Source organism: Colletotrichum graminicola, assembly GCF_000149035.1.
Source record: "Colletotrichum graminicola M1.001 genomic scaffold supercont1.49, whole genome shotgun sequence".
In the NCBI taxonomy this organism is placed as follows: domain Eukaryota; kingdom Fungi; phylum Ascomycota; class Sordariomycetes; order Glomerellales; family Glomerellaceae; genus Colletotrichum; species Colletotrichum graminicola.
The window spans coordinates 235,489-260,820 of record NW_007361053.1 but is presented as its reverse complement, the minus strand read 5'-3'; the positions used below and the strand labels follow the sequence as shown (position 1 = coordinate 260,820).

Sequence of the window (25,332 nt, the reverse complement as noted above, 5' to 3'; positions counted from 1 at the left end):
GGAGCTGCCCCTCAACGGATGCCGTTACGGTTGCGCCTTTAACAGCTCGGGAAAACGTGTAGACTAAGCGATACACCCAGGCTAATTCCGGGCATATCTTGGGGGAAAGCCACCATCAAAGGGCGTTCGGATGTGTGCCAGATGGCTCTCCCTAGCCAGTCAACGAGTGAAACATGTGTTGGCAAGATCGCTTGGCGGGACCGGCGAGCTGCATGTGCTCTCGAGCTACACATCCTTACGAGGCAGCTCCAATAAGATATGACGCCAATGTTGATCTGTCCCGAATAAACTCGTAATAAGAAAAGGGGCATAATTAGTGGCGACGTCCTGGTGTACAAGCCCAACACCCGGCTTGCAAAGGATACAAAAATCGCACACTTCAGCATAATCTCTTTTGGCCAAATAGATCAGAAATAATCTGGTCATTAACGGGCAGAACCGGCTTTTTTATCATAAGCATTTATCTTGATCAAATATCATCGTGGTGTTTTGGTGTAGATACCCTAGTGATGCACCTGACAGTGGATATCCTACATTTCAGCAAAGCAGCCCGCGATGGCTTCTTTTCTTCCTTACGCACATTTGAGAACCAACAACGGTACCCCAAATCTTCGTCTCCCCATCCATCGAAATAGGACCCATCAATGTGATACCAACGAAGCGGAACTGTCTTGGGGCGACTCAAGCTTGGGCTTCCATTCCGCGGAATCGCCAAGGCGGTCAGCCGTCAGTCCAGCTCTTCCTGCGGGGCTCATGCCGGCTTCTAACTGTCTCTTGTAGGAGACGTTACGTAGTCGTTCAGCCTCTGCCGGTGTGAGTCTCAACTATAGCCGACCATGTTAGAGTTTCGTCCATATGTTGCGTGTTATATTCTTGTAGAATCATGAGCTTACATATATTTCGACACCAATGGCGTGAAGCGATACTGCTAGCCAGAAGGCCATTCCAAATGGAAGGCTAACAGCTGCTCCGGCCTCAGCAGCAGATGTTGCCGTCAGAAAATCCGCATGGACAATCGTATGCTGAGAGGGGTTGGCCCCGGAGAAATAAGCTGAGCAATCAGGGTACAATTCGAGTGTTCGGTTTAAGTCGTCGATCATATAAGCAACTTGACCACATGGGCGTGCGGCATAGTAGGTACCCCTTTTGCTGACGATAGCCGCACTGGTGGCCTGGATGAGACGAAGGGTAATGATGGAACCGGCCTGCGTGATTTGGTTAGCTGAAGAATCTTTGGTGAATCGGGTAGGCTTCACTCACGTAGAACCAAGCTCGCAGCATCCAGGCTCGGTGCTGCTCAATCTGAAGCCTCTTAATGTTGACATATGCCAACACGAGAGACACCACAAACATAATGCCCACGAGCCCAACGACAGCTTGAACGTCGAGACCACCGCCAAATGCATGGCGTGCAATCATGAAAGCACCGGCTGTCCCGACGAGAGACAACAACAGAATGATATAGCCGTTGAGGCGATGGAATAAGATGGCTTTGTGGCGGATCACGGGCACGAACTGGAAGCATGCCAGGAAGCCGGCCGGGAGGATCCCGGCAAGGTGGATGATGATGCCGGCCTTCTCATGGCCCTTTTGGTAGTAGAAGCATTCTCCGGGAGCCGCGCCTTTGCAAAACGCGTCGAAGCTGAGGTACTGCAAACGGGCGAGGGTGAATCCCATGAGGGCACCAGAGAAGATGAAGAAAAGAACAAAATTGTAACCCTTGGAGAACCCAAGGGGGTTGTAAAGCTTTCTCATTGAGGCGACAAAGCGATTTGCCGGTGGACGCGTTGGTACGACCATGTTGATGTACTTTGCAGTGTCGGGACAGTTTGCAACTCTATGGGTGATATGGTTATAAGCCCATGTGTCTAAGAAGATTGCCGCGTGAGTTGATTGCCTCTGAACATCTCAGTGAAGAGTTGCAAGGGCGAGTCAGGTCTCTTATACGCTCCACACTGCGACCCCGTCCATGATGGCGACCCCGGCGCTGTCAACACATGATAGAGCGCTAAGCATCTGCGGAACAACAGCCTGATGTGAGTTGCCTCGTACATCTGGGCAGAACCAAGAAGGCCGGGGTTTCAACACTTTGGGAAAGATAATGCGCGTGAATCACGTCGACGGTCGATACCACAGTTCGGAGATTCGGCCTTGAGCCTGAAGACCCCCCACTGCGCGCAGAATGGTTCCCGATGGGGTTTAGACTTGCGCCGCAGTTGCGACATTGATTGGACTGGCATGCACAGGCGGACTTGTCCTGGATCCGTTGCGCCCTGACGAGCGGCTCAGCCTTCCGCGTCCAAACAATGTCATCGTCATTGACGCTGTCAGCAAATCCTTCTTTCGCCGTTTCTTCGGCGTTATCTTTCGCGCATCTACTCAATGATATAGAGCCGGGGATGTTATCTATCTAACACATTCCACCAGTCCCAAATCAGAAGCATCGCGCGCACCCAATCCCCCCTTCTCCTAGTCCCACATAGCCATCATGGTTGGGGTTCCCGGACGCTCCAAGGGCTGCAATACGTGCCGCAAGCGAAAGAAGGGCGTGAGTCTGCCTCTGCTAACGGGACATGGCGTGTCTCAAAGCATCGCATAATACACGCCGCTAACAGAGACTATGTCCAGTGTGACTTGCAACGTCCTTCATGCGGGCAGTGCCAGAAGGCGGGGATCCAATGCGCTGGTTACGAGAGGAAGCGCATCTTTGTCAATGTCACCAACCTAAGCGCCTGCAACTATCCAAAAGCGATGGTCTCCGTTGCACGTACAATCTACCAACCACCGCCTCTATCTCAATCTGCCTATGAAGAAAAGATATTCGATCTGTTTTGGCACGGTTACATGCCCGAAACCCCACTATGCGTCCCCGGAAACACTATCGTGAGATACTCAAATGGCGACTGGGCGACAACGGTTCGTGACCTCTATCGCACCGATGCTGCGTTACGGCAGAGTCTACTGGCACTCAGCCTCGGGACAATTGGTCGACGAGAGAAGCAACAGTGGATGATCGATGATGGCCTCAAGTTCTATTGCGACGCCCTCAGTGAGCTGAATGTCGCGTTGCGAAACCCAAAGAGACGGAAGACAGATGCATTGATGTTGGCTTCGAGACTTCTTGGCTTCTATGAGGTAAGGTGCGCAGCTCTGAGTCATGTATCCCAGCTGACATGGAAAACCTGCAGCTACTGTACGGAGCCGACGACAGAGAGCGACATGGAATCTCTCAAGCTGAAAGCTGGGAAGGCCACGCTTTGGGTGAGATGGCCCTGGTCTTGCAGCGAAGACCGGAGGCCCACGTGCAGGGCCCGGCGCACGATTTGTTCTCGTCAGGACGAATTCACTTGGTAGGTTCTCCCCCGTTCGTTTCAGCTCGAATGATTTGCGGGTTGATGCATTAACGGCGACGGGATAACTAGATCATTACCTTCATCAAGCGCAGACGAAGATGCCCGCTCAGCCACCCTGTTTGGAAAACAGTCCCATGGCAAGACGTCCCGAAAACCCCAAAAGACGTCTTAGTCGACATCTTCGTTGACGTACCTGGCATTCTTGAAGACCTGGACTGCATGAGGAACTGCAAAGACGAGTTCGAGAAAGAATCAAGGCGCACCAGACTCGTCAGAGAATGTTGGCGCATTGACGAAGAGCTCACGTGGTGGCTGGAGAACTTGAGCCCCAAAAAGGAGCTCGAGGAACTCATGGCCAGGGGCCTCGACAACCCATCGGCCTGTGATGTTGCCATTGCTTCCATCATGGCTCTGTGTTGGGCGGTAGCACTCTTGTCATACAGCACTCTCCGCTTTGCCATCGGTAAGAATGCTGGCTTGGAGCTGCCCGAGCGGACAGACCCCTCCATTTATTGCACCAAGATAGCCAACATTGTCGAAGTCTTTTTCCATTCTTCGGCAGGCACTTTTGGGATACAATCCGCACCGTTTCCGATCGGCATGGCTTTGGTGTACCTCAACTCGTTCGACGAGGGGTTCAACTCTGAGACGAAATGGAAGTTGCTTAGCTTCTTCGGGCGCACAGCGAGCAACGGAATCGGCATTGGCAAGTTTCTCCTGAGCACCCAACGAGCTGGACTGGAGTCAGCCACTACCACGCCAGTCGCGCCCGAAGGTATCAGGACCAAGGCGAGGGGCTGGATTGGCACTGCAGCTTGAAACATCGTCGGCTCCTTGCTTCGAGAGGGGGGCGGAATGAGTAGCAACGACCGACAGCTGTCGAGGGAGTAATAAAACACTCGTTCCTATCTTTTTCTGGCGGCATTTTTATAAAACAACACTTTTTTCGACCGGGATGTAATTCTGGATCTAGTAGAGAGGTGACAAGGGTCCCCATCTGAACAGGCCATGCTGCAAACAAACTAGTCAAAATGAGGGCTTCGTGACTCCACAACCCGCAGGATCCATATCGCATAATTTTCGCACCAGCATCCATACCAGCGATACCTCATCTTCACAACTCTCACCAGCCCTGGTGGTCTAGCGGTATGATTCTTCCTTAGGGTTGTTGCCTATTCATCAACTTGGAAGAGGTCCCAGGTTCGATCCCTGGCCAGGGCCCAGATAACCTTTTGCCGGTTGCAGGAAGCTGTGAGCAAGAGAGAAGGAATCGACTAACATACACACTCCAAAGCTGGCGTTATTTTATGCAGTTGGATTTCCTAGTGATGTTTTGCTGTATATATCAATTACCCTTTCACTTAAACTTACCTCATGGCCCTGCATATGTATTAAGAATCTGCCAAGTGCGATTGCAGTTGCATTCAGCAATACTTTTTGCTTAAGTTTCTGCAACAATATCTGTAAAACTGCGTTCATATATTGCAACATCTGGAGACACTATCAACTTGAAATTGCTGATAGACACGTCAAGAGCTGATCGTAATACAAGAAATGGATGGTGCTAGATACCAGCAAGAAGCTATGTCTCTTCAGCTTCATCGTACTTATTTAAACAGACCAACCTTTAGAGCGGAGGCACGCGAGAAGAGAAGAGTAGAATTGAAAAAAAATCTTATTGTTTTATAACACCTAAGAAACTGGACGATACTGCCAAACATACGGGAGAGATAATTTCTAGTCGTGTGCCCTTTAGCTAACGAACTTATAATATTGAAGTGCACACTGCTCCTCCATAGATGGTAGCATCCACATCCGGGCCCAAGACAGGTCCCCAGAACCGAAAATATGATGCGCACAACACACTGTTCTAGAACGGTTTAATACGCGTCGAACTAGGGCCTTTGGTTTAAAGACTCTAGAGTCGACTAAGAAGAGAAATGATCTTGTCTGGCCATGCTCAACCTCAGAGCAGGAATCCCAGGCCAGCAATGGCACCCACAGTCAACGTGAAGAAGCCGCACGACGTGATGGACTTGCTCGAACCTGCGGTGACGATGGAAGGCGTCGCAGGCGGTACCGTGCTTGACTCCCCAGTACTAACGGCAGGCTGGACAGTACTCAGGGTAGACTGGCCGATACTGACGGCAGGCTGGATAGCACCAGGAGTGCTGACCGAGGCGGGCTGGTATTGAGGAGGGGCACCGGACGCCTCGAGAAGCTTGGATGGGTTCGGTGGCTGAGGCATGGGGCAGCCATCTCCTTTGCAGGGCTCAACCACGTTGCACTGCTCGCCGGAACACTCGTACTTGATGTTGACCTCCTTGAGCGGGCAGGATTGGTGGCTGCAGGTGCCGTCGGCGCAGACGTATTTCTTGTCGCACTCGTCTCCCTCGCACTCCTCGATCTTGCAGACGTTGCCGTAGCAGGTGATCTTCTCCTTGGTGCACTCGTCGCCCTGGCACTGGGAGTACCGGCAATGCCCGTTCTCGCAAATGATCTTGCGGCCGCAGTCGTCTCCGCTGCAGGTTTCGGGGTGGCAAACTCCATCTTCGCAGACGAGACGGCGGCGGTCAGCTGCGCAGGAGCACTGGGAGCTGTAGCTGACGTAGTCTCCGTAGCACGTAACCTTCTGGTTGCAGTCTTGGCCAAAGCATGGTAGGCGGTAGCACTCGCCGTTGGGGCACGGGAGGGAGGTCGGGAGAGCGGCGCAGGTCGTCGTGACGGTGCTAACAGCAGTGGTGAGAGATCCGATGGGACAGTTAAGCACATCAGGAGGACATTTGGTGATGGTTCCTATGACGGTAGTTATGAACGTGCTAGTCACAGCGGAGTCTGCAGCTGTGATGCTGTTGGTAAGAGCCAGACCGGAGGCGGAGGCGGAGGCTGCAGCCGTGATGCTGCTTGTAAGAGCCGGGCCGGAGGCGGAAGCGAAGGCGGAGCTTGCGCCCGAGATGACTTCCGTGTTGGCGTAAATTGACAGGCGGAAATCGTTCGGGATCTGGCGCTTCGCAAGACCTACGCGGCCACCACAGCGCTCAGCCTTGTTGCCGGGGCAGAGGATGTTGCACTGATCCTCGCTGACTTGAACAATGGAGGGGGACTCTACAGCATCACCGCAGTAGCATCTAGTGTCGAAGAGACCAGAGTACAACCGGTTCTGGCTCGTGCAGGTACTCACGCAGAGTTCGAGGGTCATCAGCTCATCGGCGAGAGAGAGGCCGAAGCTGGGGAACCCTGACGGGGAGTCGTAACATCCCAGCTGAGTAGCAACACCGACGTGAGAAGGGTTGGGGAGGATGGTCGCGGAGGCAGAGGCCGAGGCAGGGGCAGAAGACGTTGCAGTCAGAGATGCCGTCCCACTAGAAAGGGTCGACGAGACGTCAGAGGCGGCCGACGACGTCGTATTCCAATAACGAGGAAACTTGAAAGTGCTACCGCTGCACAACGGCGTGGTTGCCAGGAGAAGCATCAAAGCAGAGGTGGCCATTGAGGATGACATTGCGAAGTGAGTGTGATAACTGGAAACGAGTGACAGAGACCACGGAAAGTGAGGAAAGAGTGAAAGGTGGTCTAAAGACAGAAACGATTGAAGCACAACAGTTGTTGGATGGCTGCTGGTTGTCGGTGGTGTGACAAGGCAAAAAGGAAGTCGTCAACCCTCGCAGAAACGTCCTTCTTATATGCCAACATCCAGTGTTGACAATGTCCTTCATTACAACGGAATTTAGATGGTCCCACTCGTAAGTGTGGTTCCGCTTCTCCCGCCGAATTGAGGGAACCATGCTCAGCAAAGCCTTGGATATCTTGCGTGCCTGGTATCCTGGTAAGTGACCAAAGGGATGAATGACCTGTCTAAACCTAGTAGTAGGCCAAGCTCAGATGGCCGTAGTATGCAAGGCTTTACGAAAACTTTACAAACGAGTGAAGTAACAACAGTTGATTTCTTGAGAACCTTATTATCTAGATGACTATGTTCGAAATCGACATGGATAGGAAGACGTCATTCAAATATTCCGATGTCTTGTCCTTTTCTTCTCTTCTCTTCTCCTCGTCACTTCACAGCTGTAGACTTTGCGATGCGTGTTTGCCTTCTCTTTTCCGTCTGACATCGCACTTCACTTAGAGACTCGTCAAAATCGTATACTCGCTTGGTAAAGAGACAAGCTTGCCGGTCGTGACTCGAGCGCATTGTTCGATGCTAACGAATTCCTCCGCAACCGGGTACGAAGCTGCGCTTGTGGGCCAATGTCTTGAATCACCCGCGCTAGTCCTCAAATAGAAGCCGCACCGAATAAGGGAATCCTGAATCCTCATTTTTGAACAACTAAAAACCTTCGCCAGCATCTGGGGCTGTGATTTCGGTAGCCCTTACTCATGGAATGTTGAACGAGGTCCGGATATGGCGTAGTCTGCCTCTTTTGCCGAGCATTGCCGCACGTATCGATATATGTCGCAACGTTGCCGAAGAAAGAGTGCGGCGTTACCTCAAACGGCCTGCGGCTTTCCGGATTCTTTGCCATTCTTTCGGGCCGCCCCCAGAGCATGAACCGGTAAGTGGCATTATCATAATAAAAAGAACAATGAGCGAGACTGGAATCTTCTTCTCCAGGCAGGTGCATTTCAAGTAAGACTGCCCAAGACACGTTGGACGTGGCGCAGAGCCGTAGAAGCTTACCTCAACCTCGATGGACACGTCCTTCGGACCTTCGCCAATGCCCCCCACCTCTGATATGCTTCGTCTTCACGCCCGGTAAAATCATCTGCCTGCGGACGTCAATGAACGGAAACCCCAGCGGTATGGTTTATGGATATGTCTGAAGCGATGAAGCCGAGGGAACCACATCAGGTACGCCTCCCTTGCTCTGCCACAGGTATTGAGAGTTTGTTATTCCCCACCCGCACTGGCTCGAGTTGCAAGGATCCTTTGCCCTGCGTTAGCATCACCAATCCCTGAACCGACATTCCTCATGATTGTTGTTGTGCCCGGTCAAGGTTGCTATTTGAATGCGAAGTCCAGGATCAAGGCAGACGGTGCCAGCGGCCTCAGAGTGAGGAAGCATTTCTGACATAGAACGAGATATCTACTCGGTGCGTGTTTATTATGTACCGCATTCCTTGTAGATACACTAGACGATGGTTTGGAAGATCAGTGACTAGAACGAATGTCGCAAAGGAAATTCTGACAAATGGAAACCAGAAGCTTGTCATAAGTGGTCCGTTCCGTAATAGTAGCAAATGATGCCTCTCTTGCGAATACATATGCACACCAGGGTTGCCGCGCTCAGCAAAACCTATGCCACACGGGTTTTGGCTAGCTGGGGCCACGGTCAAGGTGTCCCAAAGTATACCAGCAGGCAGACCCCACGGACAGGGATGATGACATCGTGGTGCGCTTTACGGAAACAGAAATCCATTGCCATTTACGGGTCTATTCAGTACACTCTGAGAGAGGCGGACACGAGGCCGGGCTAGGCAGAGTCATGAAGAACAAAGACGGCTGGGTGGGTAGTAGAAGCCAAACCTATTCCGCAAACATGTGGTAAGAAGATTGTACCGCGGGCGATGAATTATTGTGACAGCGCGATTTAATACATCCCCCATCTTTCAAGTGGGCTAGTGTGATAGCTGGGCGCAGCAAGTGATAGAAGTAGGATAGTGCCCGCGATAGAAAGGCCGAAAGCCACTCACATTACTGCTTACGAGTTTACACTCTCTGTGGGAGGGGACTGGAGAAAGTCTTGAGACCCGTTAGATTCGATAGTGCAAACTACCATGTTCTCTGTGATGGTGATATCGACGTGTGCGTACTGTCACTCGGTCCTCGGACGGGGTAAGGCTCCTCCACAGAAGGTTTGGCCGCTGAATAAACACGAGCAATCGTTGTTATCTCCATGGGAAACTCGTCTTGTGTCTTGATCCTTAACGTTGCCAAAAGACTCGCTATTGAAGGTATCCCTGGAGCCGCAGATGGAACCCAAAACATAACGCCCGTGGGGGAAATACTAGACAGCAGAGCAGTTGACCTTGTTCTTCCTGCTCGAAAAAACAGACCGTTTTCCGTGCGCCCTGAAGCCGCGAACCAGACCAGTGCCCGGGTTCCTGACCACACCTCGGCCGACGACCACGCCGTTCCTCCCCACGCCTACTGCTCTCAGATCCCCGGCCACCTTCTTGTAGTCGCCAAAGAAGGCGTGCGCCCGCGCGTCCCGCCCGGAAACGAGCCCGTGGCCGAGCGTGACGCCCCAGACGCCGGCGACGCTCAGCGCGTGCGCGGCGGCGTCCCGGTCCGGCTGCAGCAGGACGGAGTAGACGCACCCCGTGTACCGCACCGAGCGGCGGTCCGCCACGCTCGCGGGGAACGCCCAGGTCTTGCCGCCGTCCAGCGAGAGCGGGTGCCAGGGCGTGACGACGAGGTCGCCAACGCGGCACATGACCTCCCTCCGCACCGGCGTCTTGAGCACGGCGACGACGCGGCGCGGGCCGCTCGGCGTGCGCACCGCTGCGCCCCGCCGGAGCGCCTTGATGGGAACCGTGCGGCCCGAGGCCAGCTGGACGGGGGTCGAGGAGGCGAAGCAGACGCCGGAGGAGCTGTTGTACGAGCTCATCTTGACGCGCCCGCGGTGGGTCGCCATGTGCTGGTTCGAGGGCGTCGGCGCGGGCAGGTTGTCGAAGGCCGCGTCCAGCCGGTTCCGGCACGCCACGAAGAGGGGGCTGTCGGCGCCGTAGCGGAGCGGGCCGGGGTCCTTGAACGTGTTGCAGACCTGGCGGGCGTGCGCGTTGAGGAGCGAGGGGAGGTAGTGGACGCCCCATTTGCTGTAGTACTCGGGGCTCGACAGGGCGAGGGTGACCTGCCCCTTTGGCTGCTCGCCAGCGAGGTCCTCGACGAGGGATCTGTTCTGGGGGTCGGAGGGGAAGCTGTTGGCGGGAAGGTTTGCGATGAGGTCTCGGAGCTGTTCCAGAAGCTGGGGAGAGACCTTGCTCACGGCCTCGCGTTCGCCGTCGTCGTGGATGGGGATGATGGAGGAGAGATAGGATCAGATCTGGGAGCGAGAAAGGTGGTAGGCCATCTCGGATTCCGGGAGAGTCGTGGGCGCCTGCAGAGATTGCTCGGCCGTTTGCCTGTACGTGTTGCTGGTCATCCGGGAGTACTCGAGCACTGCCCTGATGGTTGAGTTCTCCGGCACAAGGTCCTTGGAGGTTGTGACCTCGAGGAAGATGTCGCGTGATTGGCCGTACTGGACGTTGCCGAGAGATATCGAGAGCTGCTTCTGCTCACCGTCCTCCTCGGCCAGAGTGACCGCCTCTTGCCTAACAACGGAGTCGCCGCTGATCTCGTCCAGATGGACGGAGGCGGGGTAGCTGAAGCGCAAGGTGGCATTGACGGCATAGGTCGCTTGCAAGTTGGCCACCGCGTGGACGAAGACGGTTCCCTGGGATGAATGTCAGCGGTCGGGAGGGAGCCCTACGAGCGTCAACTAACTCACAATCATGCCGGCATCGGGTATGAAGGAATAGTTGCCGCCGCCGATCTCGGCAATGGACTTCAAAAGACCCGATCTGAGGGAATACCCAAAGCCGAACGTGTGAATCGATGCGGACAGCTGCTCCATTCCACGCAGCTTGGGCACGTAGCCCTGATTCGGGCACCTTGGATACCGTCAGTCTCCTCCTATAGCCCAACTATCAGGGCATCGAGGGCCAGGCCGCGACCTACATGTGGTTCGGCATTCCGTCCGTCAGGACCATCATGGCCGGGACCCGCCCCATGTTCATCTCGCCGCACGTGTTGAACAACTTTATGCCCTCAAGCAGGCCGTGCCACAGGTTCGTCGCGTCGTCGGGTCTCATGCCGTTGATGATCTTCTCGGCGAGCGCCTTGTTCTTCGCGTCCATGGGGGTCAGCTTCTGCAAGACCTTGGCCTTGGACGCGAATGTCACGATGCCGAGCCTGTCCCCGTCGTTGAGGGTCTCGAGGACGGTGCGCGCGGCGTGCTTGACGAGGTCGAGCACCGACAGGCCGTAGTTCTCCGCCTTCTCGCCCGGGTTTGCGGGCACTGGGGCGTTGCAGCCCATGCTGCCCGACACGTCGATGACCAGGACGATATCGCACGGCACGTGGTCGGTGGGCTCAGTGGGCTGCGTCGGCGGCGTGATCTTGGCGATGAGGCCGTCCTTGGAGGCGAGCGGATGAAGGGAGAGGGCGACGTCCTCGGAAGGGGCGTCTTCCTGGACTGTGCTGGTGGTGGTGGTGGTGGTGGTCATGGTCCATTTTGAATTGCTCGACTTTGTAGAGTCCACGCGGGAGATGGGAGGCGAGGCGCTCTTGACCGAGCTTCTAGGAAACCATTTTCTGACCTGGAAGTCCATGTCAGCAGATAGATAAGCTTGACGGTCAGTGACTTTCGAAAATCTACCAACCATTGTGACTGGAAGTTTGGGACGTATTAGCTATTGTACGTGGAGATTGTTCGAGACCACAAGAGATATAAGGCGGGTGGTGATGGTATTGAAGAGCTGGACACTGTCGCGGTTGCACAGATATATATCTGTAATACCAAACACAATTGGCCTCACTCTTGGTTCAGTCCTTGGACTCTGATGAAATTCGCTGACGAGGGGCTCAGGCGGTCAGATTGCCAAACCGGGCTGACGCCCATTGGGCCAGGTCCGGCGAGATCCAAGGAGGACGAGAAGGCCAGCTCACTCATTCAATCCACCGACCGGATGCTATCCAATTGGCAGCCGAGGCCGTTCATTCACTCATCTAGACTAATCCGAACTCGGGTGCGTCTGCCTAAAGGCAAACAATCCGAGCAAACTCTAGTCGATCAAAGCTTGAGCCCTGTCCAAGGCAGTGTTGACAGTAGCGTCTCCCCCATCCCCGATGTGTTGGTTTCTGGGAGTATCCGGTGGAGATGCAGGCTTGTTTCCCCGGCGCAGTCATGGCCGGGGGCCCGACTCTCATGGGCGCGTGGGCGATCCCCAAGGCATTCTGTCCCAGGAACCAAAGTCCCGGGAAATTGCTTGCCGGGCATGCTTTTTGGCGTTTTGAGCAACGCCTCGTATGAGAAGCCGATCCAGCAGCACAGCCTCAGTCGGACTTTGCTCGTTGGTCGGCATCAACTAATCCCACCCAATCCGACCCGCCTCAGCCACATTGGAAGGGGGGCGAGAGCGCTGGCGGTGAAACAGTCATACGGCGGACATAAAGAGCCGCCCAATCCTCATCTGGAACAAGAGCCAACGGAAACAGTCAAACAACATGGCTGGTGTTGGAATCCTGAACAGCATATCGAAAGAGTCGGTGCGTCCGTTTTGCCACTTTGAGGGAACTGTTCCATTCAGCCAGGATGAGGGGGAAACCATGCCTTGCAGAACTAGCAACACAAACGCCGCCAAGGGTCTCTTGCTTGGTCCAACGGGCGCCGCGAGGCGCAGCACGCACAGCGCTTTCTCCCCATATTCCCCATCCCGCAATGTGCAAGGTGTAATGTATGTGTGTGTGAGTGTGAGTGAGTGTGTGCCTGTTGCATTGAGAACCCCAATGCTGGACAGGGGTGTTGGCTGTCTCCCTCTCCCCCCAGAGCACGCAACTCTGTCCCCGCACAAGACCCTGCGTGCCAGTTTAAGCAGTCGCCGCAGAAACATCTGCGTCATAGTTGGACACCGGGCTGGGGTTGAGGGGGGGGGGGGTGAAGAGACAGCGAGGGAACAAGAGGGAGTGAGAAAGACCAGGCGAGAGCTAGGCCGGGACCCCGAGGACCTGGCACACCGGGCGTTGGTTGGTGTCAAGAGGTGGCTTCTATTCAGCGGACTGCCTGTTTGCTCCCTCGGGGATGTAGTGTTACATACATGTACATAGTACGTTACATACATGGTGCTACATACGATGTACACTTTTTACCTTTGCCAGCCCCCGTCGCCCCCTATTCGGCGAATGTCGGACAAATCAGCGCGCTCAAAGGCTACCCCAAACATCTGCTGGGAACGTTGCGACTGTTCGGCCTCTGGGAGGCTGCCATTCTCGCCCCAGGTTTTCCACTTTCACCCCTCCCCCCCCCCCTGGCCGAGTCGTTCCCCGGACGCGTCTGACCGTTTTGGCTTCTGGAGAGGGAAAGATGTCTCTGCTCAGCCGATGCTGCTCGAGTTGCGGGGTAGCAAGAGGCCGCGATCAAAAGTGGGAGCCACACCACTACACTGGTGAGGGCTGGTCCTATACCGGTAATGGCTTACATATTGTCATTACCATACGTGCTGAGGTCACGGCAAGATGGTAGTCGATCATCGGTCAATCCCTCCCTTGTGAGGAGCTTGTAAGATGGCATTGATAGACAGGCAGACGGGTAGTTGGGCCGTTAGACTGGCAATTTCAAGCCTCCGGTCGAGGGGGTCAGGAAGGGTCGAGGAAGTGTCCGTCCACAGATTCATCTCGTCTCCCCTCCTCTTCCATGCCCACCTCTCCACATGGTGCTGCAAGGTAATCGGGGGCCTTCCATTAGCTCGGTTTCCCATTCTGATTTCCCCAGCATTCACATAATAGCCCCTCGCCATCCAATGGAAGGGGGGCATTTGGACCGAGTATGTCTGAAAATGGCACACTCAACCACCAGCATCTACCACCCCCTTGTCCTGTCACGTCTGTCCTCCCCCCTCTCCCCGGCATCGTCCCCCGGCATCGTCCCCTCTAACCCCGGCCGCGTCTAGCTGCCTGCAGCTTTCGTGCAGAGGCGGAACTTGCAGTAGCCCGAGCGACGTGGGGGGAGGCAAGACCTTGCAGATGTCGAAAGCAGGAAACCAACCACACACACGTTGCCTGCTGTCAAAAGCTTGTGGGACGACATGCACAGAGACGCGAGGCCGAGATGGTCGGGGCGGAAGAGCTAGGGAGCTTGGGGGGAGGGGAGGGGGAGAGGGAAACGTGGGGAGCTACCGGTAGAGCTATCTCGAAGCTTCTGGGAGCCGTCCTCGCTGCCCGACTGCCTTTGGACGCTACGGTATTATCTCCATTCGGCTTGCGACTCGGAAGAGACGGTCACGTCCGGCATACACTAGGTAGTATTGTGGCTCGATTGAATGTCTCTCTTCCAGAGAGATGGGTGCCCGCTCTGCCGGCGAGTGAAGGGGAGATGGGGCCAGACAGCAGACAACCCGGGATGGTCCATGGAGGAATGAATCCACCCGGGTTTGTGTGTGTGCTAGGTATTCCACCAGGCGGCGGCGATGAGAAAGTAAAAATAAATTGAAAAAAAAAGAAAAGAAAAAAAAGCATGCCTCAACCCATCTGTGCATCTCCAAGCGTTGTGTTTCACCCGCCGAGCCCCGGAGCCTGCCGACGAAGGGGGGGAATGGTGTGGTTGAACGTGTTACTCGATGGCCAAGTGTAAGAGAATCAACCATTGGGCTTGTTTTCCCCCGCCCCCAGGTCTTGCACACAAGACACACTTTTTCTTCTTCTTCTTTTTTTTGTCAGTTTTCTTCTCACATTCCTCTCGTGCGCGCACTCCATTCGACACGTACGTCAGAGCCTCTCGGGGTCGCGGTATGTGTGTGTGTGTGTGTGTGTGTGTGTGTGTGTGTGTGTGTGTTCGGTCATGCTGGTCTGTCATTCGCCCGCAAGGGTGGGGGTGAGTGAGTGAGAGTGTGAGCGACAGTGAGAGTGAGAGTGAGGGTGAGAACGAGAACGAGGGGAGAGGCACTAGAGGTCCTATGTCGCAGTTTCTCTCAAGTTTCCGAGCTGGACGGAGTTCGGAGTGTACACTAATAAAGCCCTGTCAACGATTTCCAACTAAACCCCCGCATTGGATTCAATTCGATCGGCAGGCCGAGGTGCTCGTGGTGGTGCCCCCCCCGGCGGCGGCTATGCTGCGTCTGTCTCTTGTCTGTGTCCGGGCGGCCACTCACACGCACTCTCCGTTCATCTCAGGGTCCGTCCAACCAACCAACCATGAACCCGACATGGCACATCCCTTCCACTTCTGCCTTGGGTCGGGGTTGGAGAGCCTTGCCTTGCCTTGCCGTGCCTCGCCTCTCCTCTCTCGCACACACTCACCCCCCCCCCCGACACCAACACCACACCACTTGCACGTTTCTTTCGAACCACAACCGTTCCGGTCAGACCAGGGGTCCAAGGTTCCGAAAGGACATGGCCTGAATGGTCAGAGAACGAGTGTCGAGGGTCGGGAGGGTGGGCAGAGGGGAAATGTCTATAAGTGCGGCCTCTTTCCTCTCGTCTTCTTCCACATCTTCTCCCTCATCCATTACTCACGACTCACATCTCCCACTTACACTCTCACTCCTGCTTGACGACCAAGCCAGACTTATACATCGACAGCCTCAAGCCAACACACTCAACACCAACCAACGAACCGCCAACATGCCCGTCGCTCCCTCCTGCTGCAAGTGCGGAAGCATGATCGTCATCAGCACCTCGTGCCCTTCCTGCGGCCACCATGAGTGCCGAACCTGTCTCTAAGTCAACGAGAGCCGTCCATAACGAGCCGGGCCGTTGAGAAAGAAAAAGGAAAAAGAAAAAAAAGAAAAAATAGGCTTCCCAACCTGGGCTCCGTGGCACATTACACCGAGAGAGGCTCCGAACATCCATCAACATCAATAAAAAAAAAAACCCCATATTACACACGAAAACCACCCACAGACACGCCAAGCTGGCCGACAGGGCCCCTCTCACCCCAAATACCCACCGCTCAAGCCGATGCATTCCGAGCCTGTCATCCACCACCCTCTCTCGCTGAAACCCCAGCGAGGCCACGAGGCCATGAGGCTCTGACGAAAAGTTTTCCGTGTCGTGTCCCGCATGTAGTGTAGCCACACGACCGGCCAAACCAACCACCCCCCCCCGAGGGGTGCCTCTCCATTCTCAGCCTTTCTTCTGCGTACCGAAGTTTTTTTTTTGCCTGCTGGGACATCTTTGTATTTTTATTTCCGTTTTCCACTCTGTTTTGTTTACGACCGATACCCCTCTCCCCCATACCCACGGTTTTTTTTTTTTCTTTTCTTCGTTTGGAAATGAACTCTTTTCAGCACAGGCTTTGGTACGAAAAGGACCGACGACGGACGGGAGGAGCGGACTCGAGGCAGCGGGACGTTCGCAATGGTGGGAGAGCCATCACATCACCTCTTTTCATATTCTCAAGTCACTGGATTTGTACCAAAAGACTCGCTTCGCCGCTCAGTTTTGAAAAAGCAAACCAAAAAGCCATTGAACAAAAATCCAATAAACATTGTTACACATAAAAAAAATACTTTTCTTACCCTAGGTGTGAAACACAGAATGGGGGGGGGGGGGGGGGGTCGGATGACACTCGGAGAGCGCCGACATGCTCAGATTCTCCTCGTACCAAAATTTTGCCCAAAACCACCCCCGGCGCACAACAGCCAAACGTGGGGGGGCAAAAAAGCGACGCCGGGAAAAGTGGCTCTGGCGCAGCGGCGCTAACACAGCAATTTCGGATCGTGCTCGGAAGGCGGCTGACGGACCAAAGAAAGGAAAATGGGAGGGAGAGAGAGCATCGCATGTTTTACCACCGCAGGCAACCCACAAGTCGGCCCATTCATTGTAACTCTCTGGCCGTGTACCACATGGCCTGCTGCCTGTGGTGCCATGTCGTCTCCTTTATCGGTTGCCCCGGAACTTGAGGCGTGTGCGTCTGTGTGCGACGGTGCTGTTGCCCACGTCCGAGCAGCTCCACTCCCCCGAGGCATCTTGTGGAGGTCTCGAATGTTGCTATACGGGTGACTGGCACAACGGCTTGAGCCAGAGTATCTGGAGGAAAACAGTCTTGACCATGAGCCTAGTTCTGATCCACCAACAACTTACATCACTGCCATTTCTGCAATGCACGGATTCCAAATGCCACTAACTGACTGCCTTCTGTCTCGTCAAATCTGCGGGACTTGACCTTGTGATTTTGCCGACCGGTCTATACCATCGCCATCGTAGACGCTGATTCGCAAAGGCAGCGTAAAGTTGCCGTCTCGAAAGCTCCGCAGCTCTTTTTTTGATTGGGTCGACACTGGTATCGTCATCAAAGCGGTAACAATAAGGGTAGCGAGCACCAGGGTGACATTCGACTTGAGACCAGTTAGCTTGGTAGTCGAGGGGAAGAGGTGTCGTAAAGTAGTCTTGGTGGATTTACCTGTCTATATGGTGACGCCAGGAAAGGCAAGGAGAGGTTGAAAACGAGAGTTGTTGTTGTCGTTGTTGATGATGTTGTTAGGAGAAAGACGAGGAGAGGAAGAAGAGGAGGAAAAGGGAGGGAAATGGGAGAGAAAGAAGTGGAAAGCGCAGCAACGTGTCGAGGGAAGGTGCGGCACGACTCCCCGCGAACGAGGAAGGAACCACCACAGACGATAAGCCTCGTTGTTGCCCAAGGCAGCAGCCTCGACATACCCCCATAATGTTCCTTCATTCCGTCTTCTCTTGGTTGTATTGTCTCCGGAGCATACACACACACACACACACACACACATCATTGCACCTACGATGCCATCATCGTGTTCCTCCTCGGGGCTCTGACTACTCGAGATCCCTCACCATCCAGATCGACGACCCCTTGTCCCCCGTAGGTTGCACCCGGAACCCAAGCTTCTCGTAAAACGGCACGACCTTGTCGTTCTCGCCGCCGACGCCAATGTGCACGCCCTTGCCGTACAGCTTCTCCCCGCCGCCGCCGCCGCCGCCGCCCCTCGCCCGGTCCGCCTCCCTAACGCTCTCGACGAACCTGTCAATCAGCCTCCTCCCCCACCCCTTGCCCTGCCACGGCTCCAGCAGGTCGATGTGCATCGTCGCCCGCCACCCGCCCCAGAGGCCCGCCCTGTCCCCGTCGAGCACCAGCCACGCCGCGTTGAAGGCCTGCTGCAGCAGCGCCTCCTCGTCGACCTCGCCCGTCTCGGGCGAGTTCCAGGGCACCCTGGCCTCGAGACTCCGCGGCCGCCGCCCCGCGAGCTCGGCCGACGTCGAGAGCACCTCGGCGACGTAGCGCGGGTAGGCCGCCGCCAGCTCCTCGACGTTGGGGCACCCGATGCAGTAGCCCACGGCGTTGCCCTGCCCGTCGTCGAGCACGTGGCACGTCGACGGCGAGAGTAGCGTGTACTGGTGCGTCCAGAGGTAGGGCGCTGTCCTGGTCGCCGCCTCGGAGCGTTGGAGGGACGGCGGGAGCGTTGCGCGGCACTGGGGGAGTCAGTCAGTCAGTCAGTCAAATGCCGGACATGGATGGCGTGTGAAGGGCACATGTACGTACGATGTGTCCTGTCGCGTCGAAGTCGGACGGCTTGTAAGGGCGAATGAAAGCCATGTTCCCCGAGCAGCGACGAGCCGTGTCGGTGGGTGAGTGTAGGTGATGAAAGGTCAGTGGTATGTATGCGCGGCACGGCGATGGGAATGGCGGAGGGACGTTGCTGGCAGCGGGGTTTCTCGCGGGGTAGCGGGGGTAATGTCTCTCTCGATCTGGCTGCTTGAATCGAGGCGTACGTACGTGCGCTGGCTTCCAGCAGGCCGAAGACGGGCAAGTTGAAGAAGAGTTACGGACCAGGACAGACTGAGAATAAAGCGTATATGAGAGGAGCATCATGTTTCGTACAGGGCGGGTCCGTGGTTTTATCAGTTCGGCCGGCATTCCGGGCCGAAGAGGCCCTTTCCCCTTCTCCCCATTCCCCCCACATTCGCCGTACTTAGCCGCCGTTCCTGTCCCGCTGTCGGCGGCCAAGGTTGTTGTCGATGGTCAGTTCCACCGGACAGACAGACAGACATAAATATGGCAAAGTGTGTCGTGGCACGTTGTATAATTGAGCGAGACGAGAAAAGCAGCATTGGCGATCCCCCACCCAAGGTTCAGAACATCATCAGCATGACTTTGGTCTTGGAAGATTTTTGATTTCTCTCCACTACACTCCCTAGGTAGTAAGTAACATGGTATATCACGCCTCCGTTTGTTTCCCTTGACCACCCCAGCCTAAGCTGCCCGTGTCGAAATGTTGTGGTATTCTGCAAACCCGGACAGCCGCGCCCCGCACCCCGTCTTTCCAGCCAACGCTAAGATATCCCGTCCGCGGTAGACGCCAGGCCAACCACAAAATCAAAATAAAAACAACAACAGGGACGAAAGATGAAAAGTAAAGAAATAGAATAAAAACCACATTCGGTCCACCCGCAAAAGCCGACGAGCACCCACTCCGATTGAGACTCCCTCCAGGAGCTCAATGTCAAACAGGACTGTGAGCATAGAGTCGCCACGGCCCGAAGAGAAAGGGATAGAGTAAAGAATATGAAATATACAATAATACACCACGGGTTCCATACGACCGGGTGTGTAGGTGGATAAATGAATTAGAAAAAGCAAGAGCAAAGTACAAGAAAAGCATTCTCGTTACATTCGTCATGACCGACCCTGTTATCGCGCCTTTTGTCCCACCGTCCACTTCTTTTTTCTTTTCTTGATACCAAATATGAGAGATTAGAGATACGACGAGGAATGTCGTGCCGACAGACCGACAGAGAGAGAGATGGAGACTCAAGATTTAGATCATGCCGCCAGCCATGCTCGCAGACGAAGGCATGTTGGGAGGGCTATTGACACGCGGAAGGCGGGCTCGCATGTTCATGCCGTTGGCCTCGCTTGTTGCCTTCCGGAGGCGGTGTTGCGAGGATCCTTCGTCTTCGTCGCCAAGAAAGAAGGCGCCGTTTTCACCAGAAGCCCCAGGTGGCGGCGAAAGGGGAGAGCTAGCGTCCCCATCCTCTCCTCTGCGGCTCATCATGTTGCGCCGCTTCGGGTTGATGGGAGGGAGAGGAGGCGCGTTCGCGTGAGCAACCATGGTGGCATGCAGGTTGGGTGTCGAAGAAGCAGCACCCAGAATGCTGCCAGACCGCGCACGCGAGCCGCTTCTCGACCGCGAGTCCGATGTCTCGGGAAGAGACACGGTAGGAACCCGTGAGGTGGACGAGACAAACGTCGGCTCGGATATGTCCTGCTTCCTGACCACCCTCTTCATGGTCTCGTCGAGGCGGTTATTGCCATGGGCTTCGGAATTGGGCGACGGCATGGGGGGTGCTGAAGGACGCCGAGAGGGAACCAAGGATGGCGTGGATTGGCTTGCGGGGATCGAGGGCGAAGGTATCGGCGCCATGGGAGAGATTGGAGAAGGCTGTCCGGATTCGGGCCCTCGACGACGGGACTGGATGGCCAGGTTGCCCGAGGCAGATCGGTCAAGGGGCTTAGGGTACGGCTGAGGCGGCATGATGGGCGACCGACGGATGTTGGTGCCGGGGAGGCCAGGGGATTGCAACATCGGTGACCGACCAGAAGGGGAGATACCGGGGTTGAGGCCCATTCCGCGGTCCTCCTGTGGAAAAGTGCCCGTGCCAGTCCGGAGCCGCGCAGGACGGTGTTTGTCACCGTTGCCGGCTTCCGAACCACTGCGGTTACGCTCCGCGCGTCCCGAGCCGTCACCGGGCTGGGGCTCCTCGCTCGGGGCCCGCTGCTGGTAGGTGATGGGAGGCGGTCGTCGCTCACGGGAGGCGGACCGTTGCCTAGGAATGGGGGTGGTCCGCGAAGCTGGAGGGCCGACTATGGGGGCCGCCATGGAGCCGAGCATCTGGCCAGGGGCCGTTGGGACATTCGAGGGGGTCTTTTGGGCCTCCAACAACTGCATCCTGGCCTGTCTGAATGTCCTCAGTCCAGCGTGCATGGATTCGTCTTCCTGGGTCTTGCCCGTCTCTTGCGAAGGGAGTACCGGAGTCGTTTCGGACCTGGGGAAGCCGGGCTTGTGACGCTCGTCGTGGACGGGGGACGGGGGCTCCTTGTCCTCGAAGCTGGACTTGTTCGGGCTGGGGGCGCTGCTGATGGTCGACGAAGCAAGGCCAAGCATCTTGATGGCCTTGGAGTGCTGGCTGTCCTGACGGTTTTCCCGGTTGCGATCAATCAAAGAACCGCGGCTCGTCTTCTGTCTAAGGATGCCCAACGGATTGGGGCGAGGCAGGGACGGCTCTCTGACACGCTCCACGGGCTTGGGTGATAGAGATCGACTGTCGCGGTCCGACTCAACGTATGAAGTGAGTCTCTCGCGGACCCGACGCGCGCCGTCGGCAAGCTGGCTGGCGAACTCATCGTGCTCCCTTTCCTTCCCATTGCCCGAGACTGCGTTGCGCCCCGATGCATTTTGCGACGCGTTCTGGTTGTCCGACGGCAGACCCTGGCGGGGTTGGGGAGCGGGCTGCTCCTTTTGCTCTGCGGTCGTCAGGCCGTTGCCGGTGCCGCTGAAGGTCGAGTTTCTCCAGTCGGGCGACTGAGCCTCCCAGGGATTGGCCATAATGCTCAAGTCCGCCATAGACTTGTTATCGTACGGGTCTAGTGGAAACCGGGAAGCAAATTGCGAGCTTTGCGGTCCCGGACCATAGATGGAGGATGCCGTGCTGTCGGTCCGAAGGTGCTGGCGAACCATGCCGCTCAGGCCAGATGACGAAGGGAGGGTTGGGGAGTCCATAGGCGCTATTTGAGGGGGGGCTGACGCTTCGGCGGCGGCGGCGGCGGCAACGGGCCGGTCAGACACGGGGGAAGGCTCAGCGGAGGCTACGGAGATCCGGGTCGATGGAGTTGGCCCAGAGGATTCCCTCAGTGCGGGATGATCGCGATCGGCCGGTCGCCTTGACGCACCTTGGGCGGCCGTAGTCGGTTTTGTGTTCTCATCTGGAGATGAGACAGACTCATTGTAGAAGCTTACGCCAGCCTCCTCCTCCTTGACGGTCGGCTCAGTCTGGACGGCGGGCTCAGGCTTCTCGATCGGGAGTCTTTGGGCCGAAGATGAGCGCGACCGGTCAGTGGTGTGAGAGGCATTGGATTCGGCACGGAATCTGTTGGTCGGCGTCTCGCGGCCTTGCTGGAGTTGGAGCTGTCTTTGAGCATACCTCGACTCGTCATACGCGTGGGCAGGCTTTTGGAACAATCCCATGGCGGTGGCCTTGCCTCGGTCGTTGGGCAGGATGGAGTGCTCCTCGCCTTCACTGATCGGAGGGCTAAGCGGGGGGGTTCCGCCGAAAGAGGGCTTGGGATCCGGGTTGGTGATGCCCAGATCCGTCGCGGGGGTCGGGCTTCCGGTCGTTAGCGGGCTGGCGGACCGCAGGTTCGGCGCACTGCCCTTGGCGAGAATTCTCCGCTCACTGAACCGATCACTAAAGAGACTGCTCGTTGGGGACGGCGCGTTCTGCATGTCGGGGGTCCTGCTGCCGACGTTCCGCCGTGACAGCGTGTCGATGCGCGACAAAGCCGACGATTGGTGTTCTTGGAGGTCCTGGTTCAGCCCGGTCTCGTAGAGACGCCGCGTGCGAGTGGACGTCCTCTCGAGGTGTGACGCGCCTGCAGCGGAGCTGGGCCTGGTGGTGGTTGATTGCCAGTCCTTCGCCGAAGATGTGGGCTGGGACATGATTGACGTAGCTGCAGTGGAGTTGCGGCCGATCGAGGGCGTGGACGATGTCGTCGAGTTCGTCTCCCGCTTGCTGTTGTAGCCAGCTGGTGGGGGAGAGTCGGAACGAGTGAGATCGATGCTCGTCTGGTCCTGATCGTCATCAAACGCCAACTTGTTCTTCTCGGCTTGTCTCCATTTTTGGAAAGCAGACTGGGACACATCGTCGTCGTAGAGGACACGCCCACTCATGCCACCAACCCCGAGGGTTTTCGAGGACGAGGCCCCCGAGGCAAGCATGTAGACCTTCTGTCGACCGCCGAAGAGATTATTGCCTTCGCCGGGCTTGGGTCGATCCATGACGCTTCCCGATATGGAGCTGCCGTCGGCGGAGTGGTACGAGTCCATCCGAGCGAAGGGTATCTCCTTCCTGATGGACGCGACCTCGGCGATATCCGACAGTCCAGTGCTGCTGGCGCCGAGGCCGAAGTCCATCCTCGACTGCCTCCTTGGAAATAGTACGCTGTCATCGCTCGCTTTCCCAAGCTTGCTATGCGGGTCATCTTGTTCTCTAAGCATAGAAAACCGCGCAGACAGACCGGTCATGAGCAAACTCGTCCGGAAATCGTCACTCGGCGGCAAAGCATTTTCAAGGTCTAGTTCTGGCTTCGGCTCCTCCTCTTGGGATTTCTTCCCCTTACCGAACAAGCGAAAGGGAGTAGGGGAATCCGACTCGTGAGAAGCCCGCGGTGCGAAGACACTCTCTTCCTTCACCTTCTTCTTGGTGCGAAATCTGTTCATGGTGCTTGTCGTGTCGTGTTTCTTCCACACAGAGACAAGTGGGAGTGTCGATTCGTCGAAAAGGGCCTCTTATTTTCCCTTCAAAACGATTTATCGAGCTCAGGGATGGGTGCTCTGTATCAAGAGACTGCCATTAAGGGTCGTCGGAACGGTGCGTGGAGTAGTCGGAGCGAAATGTGACAAGGCTGTTTGGGACGTGTAATGTCGTCCGTTAATGGTTTGTCGAGGGGGCGGGCGCGTCTGAATTTCAGGATGGCTACACAAGCAAACAGCGACGAGTCAGCAGCGATTTTTGACAGGAACCTTTCAAAACTCGGGCACGTTCCCATCCGATCTCGGAAAAGATTTGGGCGTGGCGTGATCAATGAGCAACTGGGTTCAGCGAGGCGTCGGAGACGCGGCTGCTGCGGTGCGGCTCGTCGCAGTTGGAAAAGCTAGGACGAAATCACAGGCAAAGTTGTCTGAGGCGAAAGCAATAAATATCCCCCAGGGCAGAGGAACGCGGATGCTGGAAAGCGGAAGCAGGGGGTTCAATAGGAGGTAAGGAAGCCATGTACATACCTAGAGCAGAAATGATGCCGTGTCGGGGCTGTTTCAGCAACACAGAGTTGTGGTCGACTGTCAGCGTCGCATGGGGGGTTTTGGCAGGGGAAAAGTCGTGAGGTTTTGTTGGTGACTTGGCCGGTGTTGAGGATGGAAAGCGTTGGACAAAAGTCGGCGGTCTCAAGGATAGCAGCGCCGGAAAGGTGATCGGAAAGCGACCGGTTGCCTCGCAGATGCAGGATTCTTGAGAGTTCAGTGTCGTGGTCGTACACGAAATGCGATGGCCTCTTGTACAACAGGCTGGCAGCAAAATGCAGTGCGTCGGTTTTGCTCAAGATACAGGAACCAAGTCGGAGCCTTGTATGGAGGGGTATAGGTGTTCTCGGGGAAGAAACAAGGCGGAGAGATGTCGTATCGAGTCGTCGAGAACGAGAAAGGGAGAGGTCTCGTTGAGGGGGATTGTTTCGGCGATTGAATATGCGAAAGAGATATCGGACCTCAGAGCCGCAAGTATGTTGCCCTTCCGTCAGATAATGTCGGCCAGAACAGACACGGGCGCAGACGACGAGCGGTAGAGAGGGACGAACTGGCTGGGGTTCGAGTCGAAGGACGGCGGAGAAGACGAGATGCTGCGCAAAAGAAGGACTCGGGACGGCGGGAGGACGTTATCTCGTGGGTTTGGGCGTGTATCTCTGGTTTTTTGTTTTCCCCTTTCCTTTCCTTTTCTTCCTTCTCCTTATTCCCTTCAGCTTTCCCTGGCAGGCAAAGTAAACGAAACCCGGGGACGAGAAGGGGGGGGGGGGGGGGGGGGGGGAGGAAACGAATGGCCTGGGTTTCGTCGACTAGATGAATCAGAAATCAGACTCGGGCGGAACAGAGCAAGGAATGGCAAGCGAGTGAAGGAAAATGAGTGAAGCGATTGGAGAGGGGGCGGATTAGGAGTGACGGCGAGAAAGGAATGACCCAGGAGAGAAAAGAAGAATAGCGGATCGGTGGGCCCGGGCAGGGCAGGGACAGGGTGACAGGCACCAGAGATTAGAGAATCCGAGCGACGAACGGGGGGGTGTGAGAGGGGGGACATCAAGGAGGGAGATGAGAAAGCGCACAATGCACATATTATTTTGTAATTTACATATGTGTCCGTAGTTCTACATTGTATGTACGGAGTACAGTACTATGTATGTGCGGGCACGGGTATAATTACTCATCAACCAACTCACTC

General features: G+C 55.9%; 6 protein-coding genes and 1 non-coding gene across 7 annotated transcripts; 2 read left to right on the top strand and 5 right to left on the bottom strand.

Moving 5' to 3' along the window:
* Positions 1–641: 641 nt before the first annotated feature.
* Positions 642–1,800, bottom strand: GLRG_09517 (uncharacterized protein; the record flags this gene model as incomplete). Its single annotated transcript, XM_008100202.1, has 3 exons — positions 642–824; positions 894–1,205; positions 1,261–1,800. The coding sequence occupies 3 exons, from the start codon at positions 1,798–1,800 to the stop codon at positions 642–644; spliced, it is 1,035 nt and encodes a 344-aa protein (XP_008098393.1).
* Positions 1,801–2,488: 688 nt separating this feature from the next.
* On the top strand, positions 2,489–4,172 carry GLRG_09516 (uncharacterized protein; the record flags this gene model as incomplete). The annotated part of the gene is made up of 4 exons (XM_008100201.1): positions 2,489–2,548; positions 2,629–3,135; positions 3,189–3,350; positions 3,423–4,172. 4 exons carry the CDS (start codon positions 2,489–2,491, stop codon positions 4,170–4,172), a joined length of 1,479 nt encoding a protein of 492 aa, XP_008098392.1.
* A 310-nt stretch (positions 4,173–4,482) lies between these two features.
* On the top strand, positions 4,483–4,574 carry GLRG_13235. The gene has a single exon. It is a non-coding gene; the product is annotated as a tRNA-Pro (tRNA).
* Positions 4,575–5,319: 745 nt separating this feature from the next.
* On the bottom strand, positions 5,320–6,855 carry GLRG_09515 (WSC domain-containing protein; the record flags this gene model as incomplete). Its single annotated transcript, XM_008100200.1, has 1 exon — positions 5,320–6,855. One exon carries the CDS (start codon positions 6,853–6,855, stop codon positions 5,320–5,322), a length of 1,536 nt encoding a protein of 511 aa, XP_008098391.1.
* Positions 6,856–9,358: 2,503 nt separating this feature from the next.
* GLRG_09514 (von Willebrand factor type A domain-containing protein) lies at positions 9,359–11,723 on the bottom strand (the record flags this gene model as incomplete). The annotated part of the gene is made up of 4 exons (XM_008100199.1): positions 9,359–10,334; positions 10,482–10,786; positions 10,841–11,003; positions 11,071–11,723. 4 exons carry the CDS (start codon positions 11,721–11,723, stop codon positions 9,359–9,361), a joined length of 2,097 nt encoding a protein of 698 aa, XP_008098390.1.
* Positions 11,724–17,889: 6,166 nt separating this feature from the next.
* On the bottom strand, positions 17,890–18,667 carry GLRG_09513 (acetyltransferase; the record flags this gene model as incomplete). Its single annotated transcript, XM_008100198.1, has 2 exons — positions 17,890–18,543; positions 18,614–18,667. 2 exons carry the CDS (start codon positions 18,665–18,667, stop codon positions 17,890–17,892), a joined length of 708 nt encoding a protein of 235 aa, XP_008098389.1.
* A 1,222-nt stretch (positions 18,668–19,889) lies between these two features.
* On the bottom strand, positions 19,890–23,567 carry GLRG_09512 (uncharacterized protein; the record flags this gene model as incomplete). The annotated part of the gene is made up of 1 exon (XM_008100197.1): positions 19,890–23,567. The coding sequence occupies one exon, from the start codon at positions 23,565–23,567 to the stop codon at positions 19,890–19,892; it is 3,678 nt and encodes a 1,225-aa protein (XP_008098388.1).
* Positions 23,568–25,332: the final 1,765 nt, after the last annotated feature.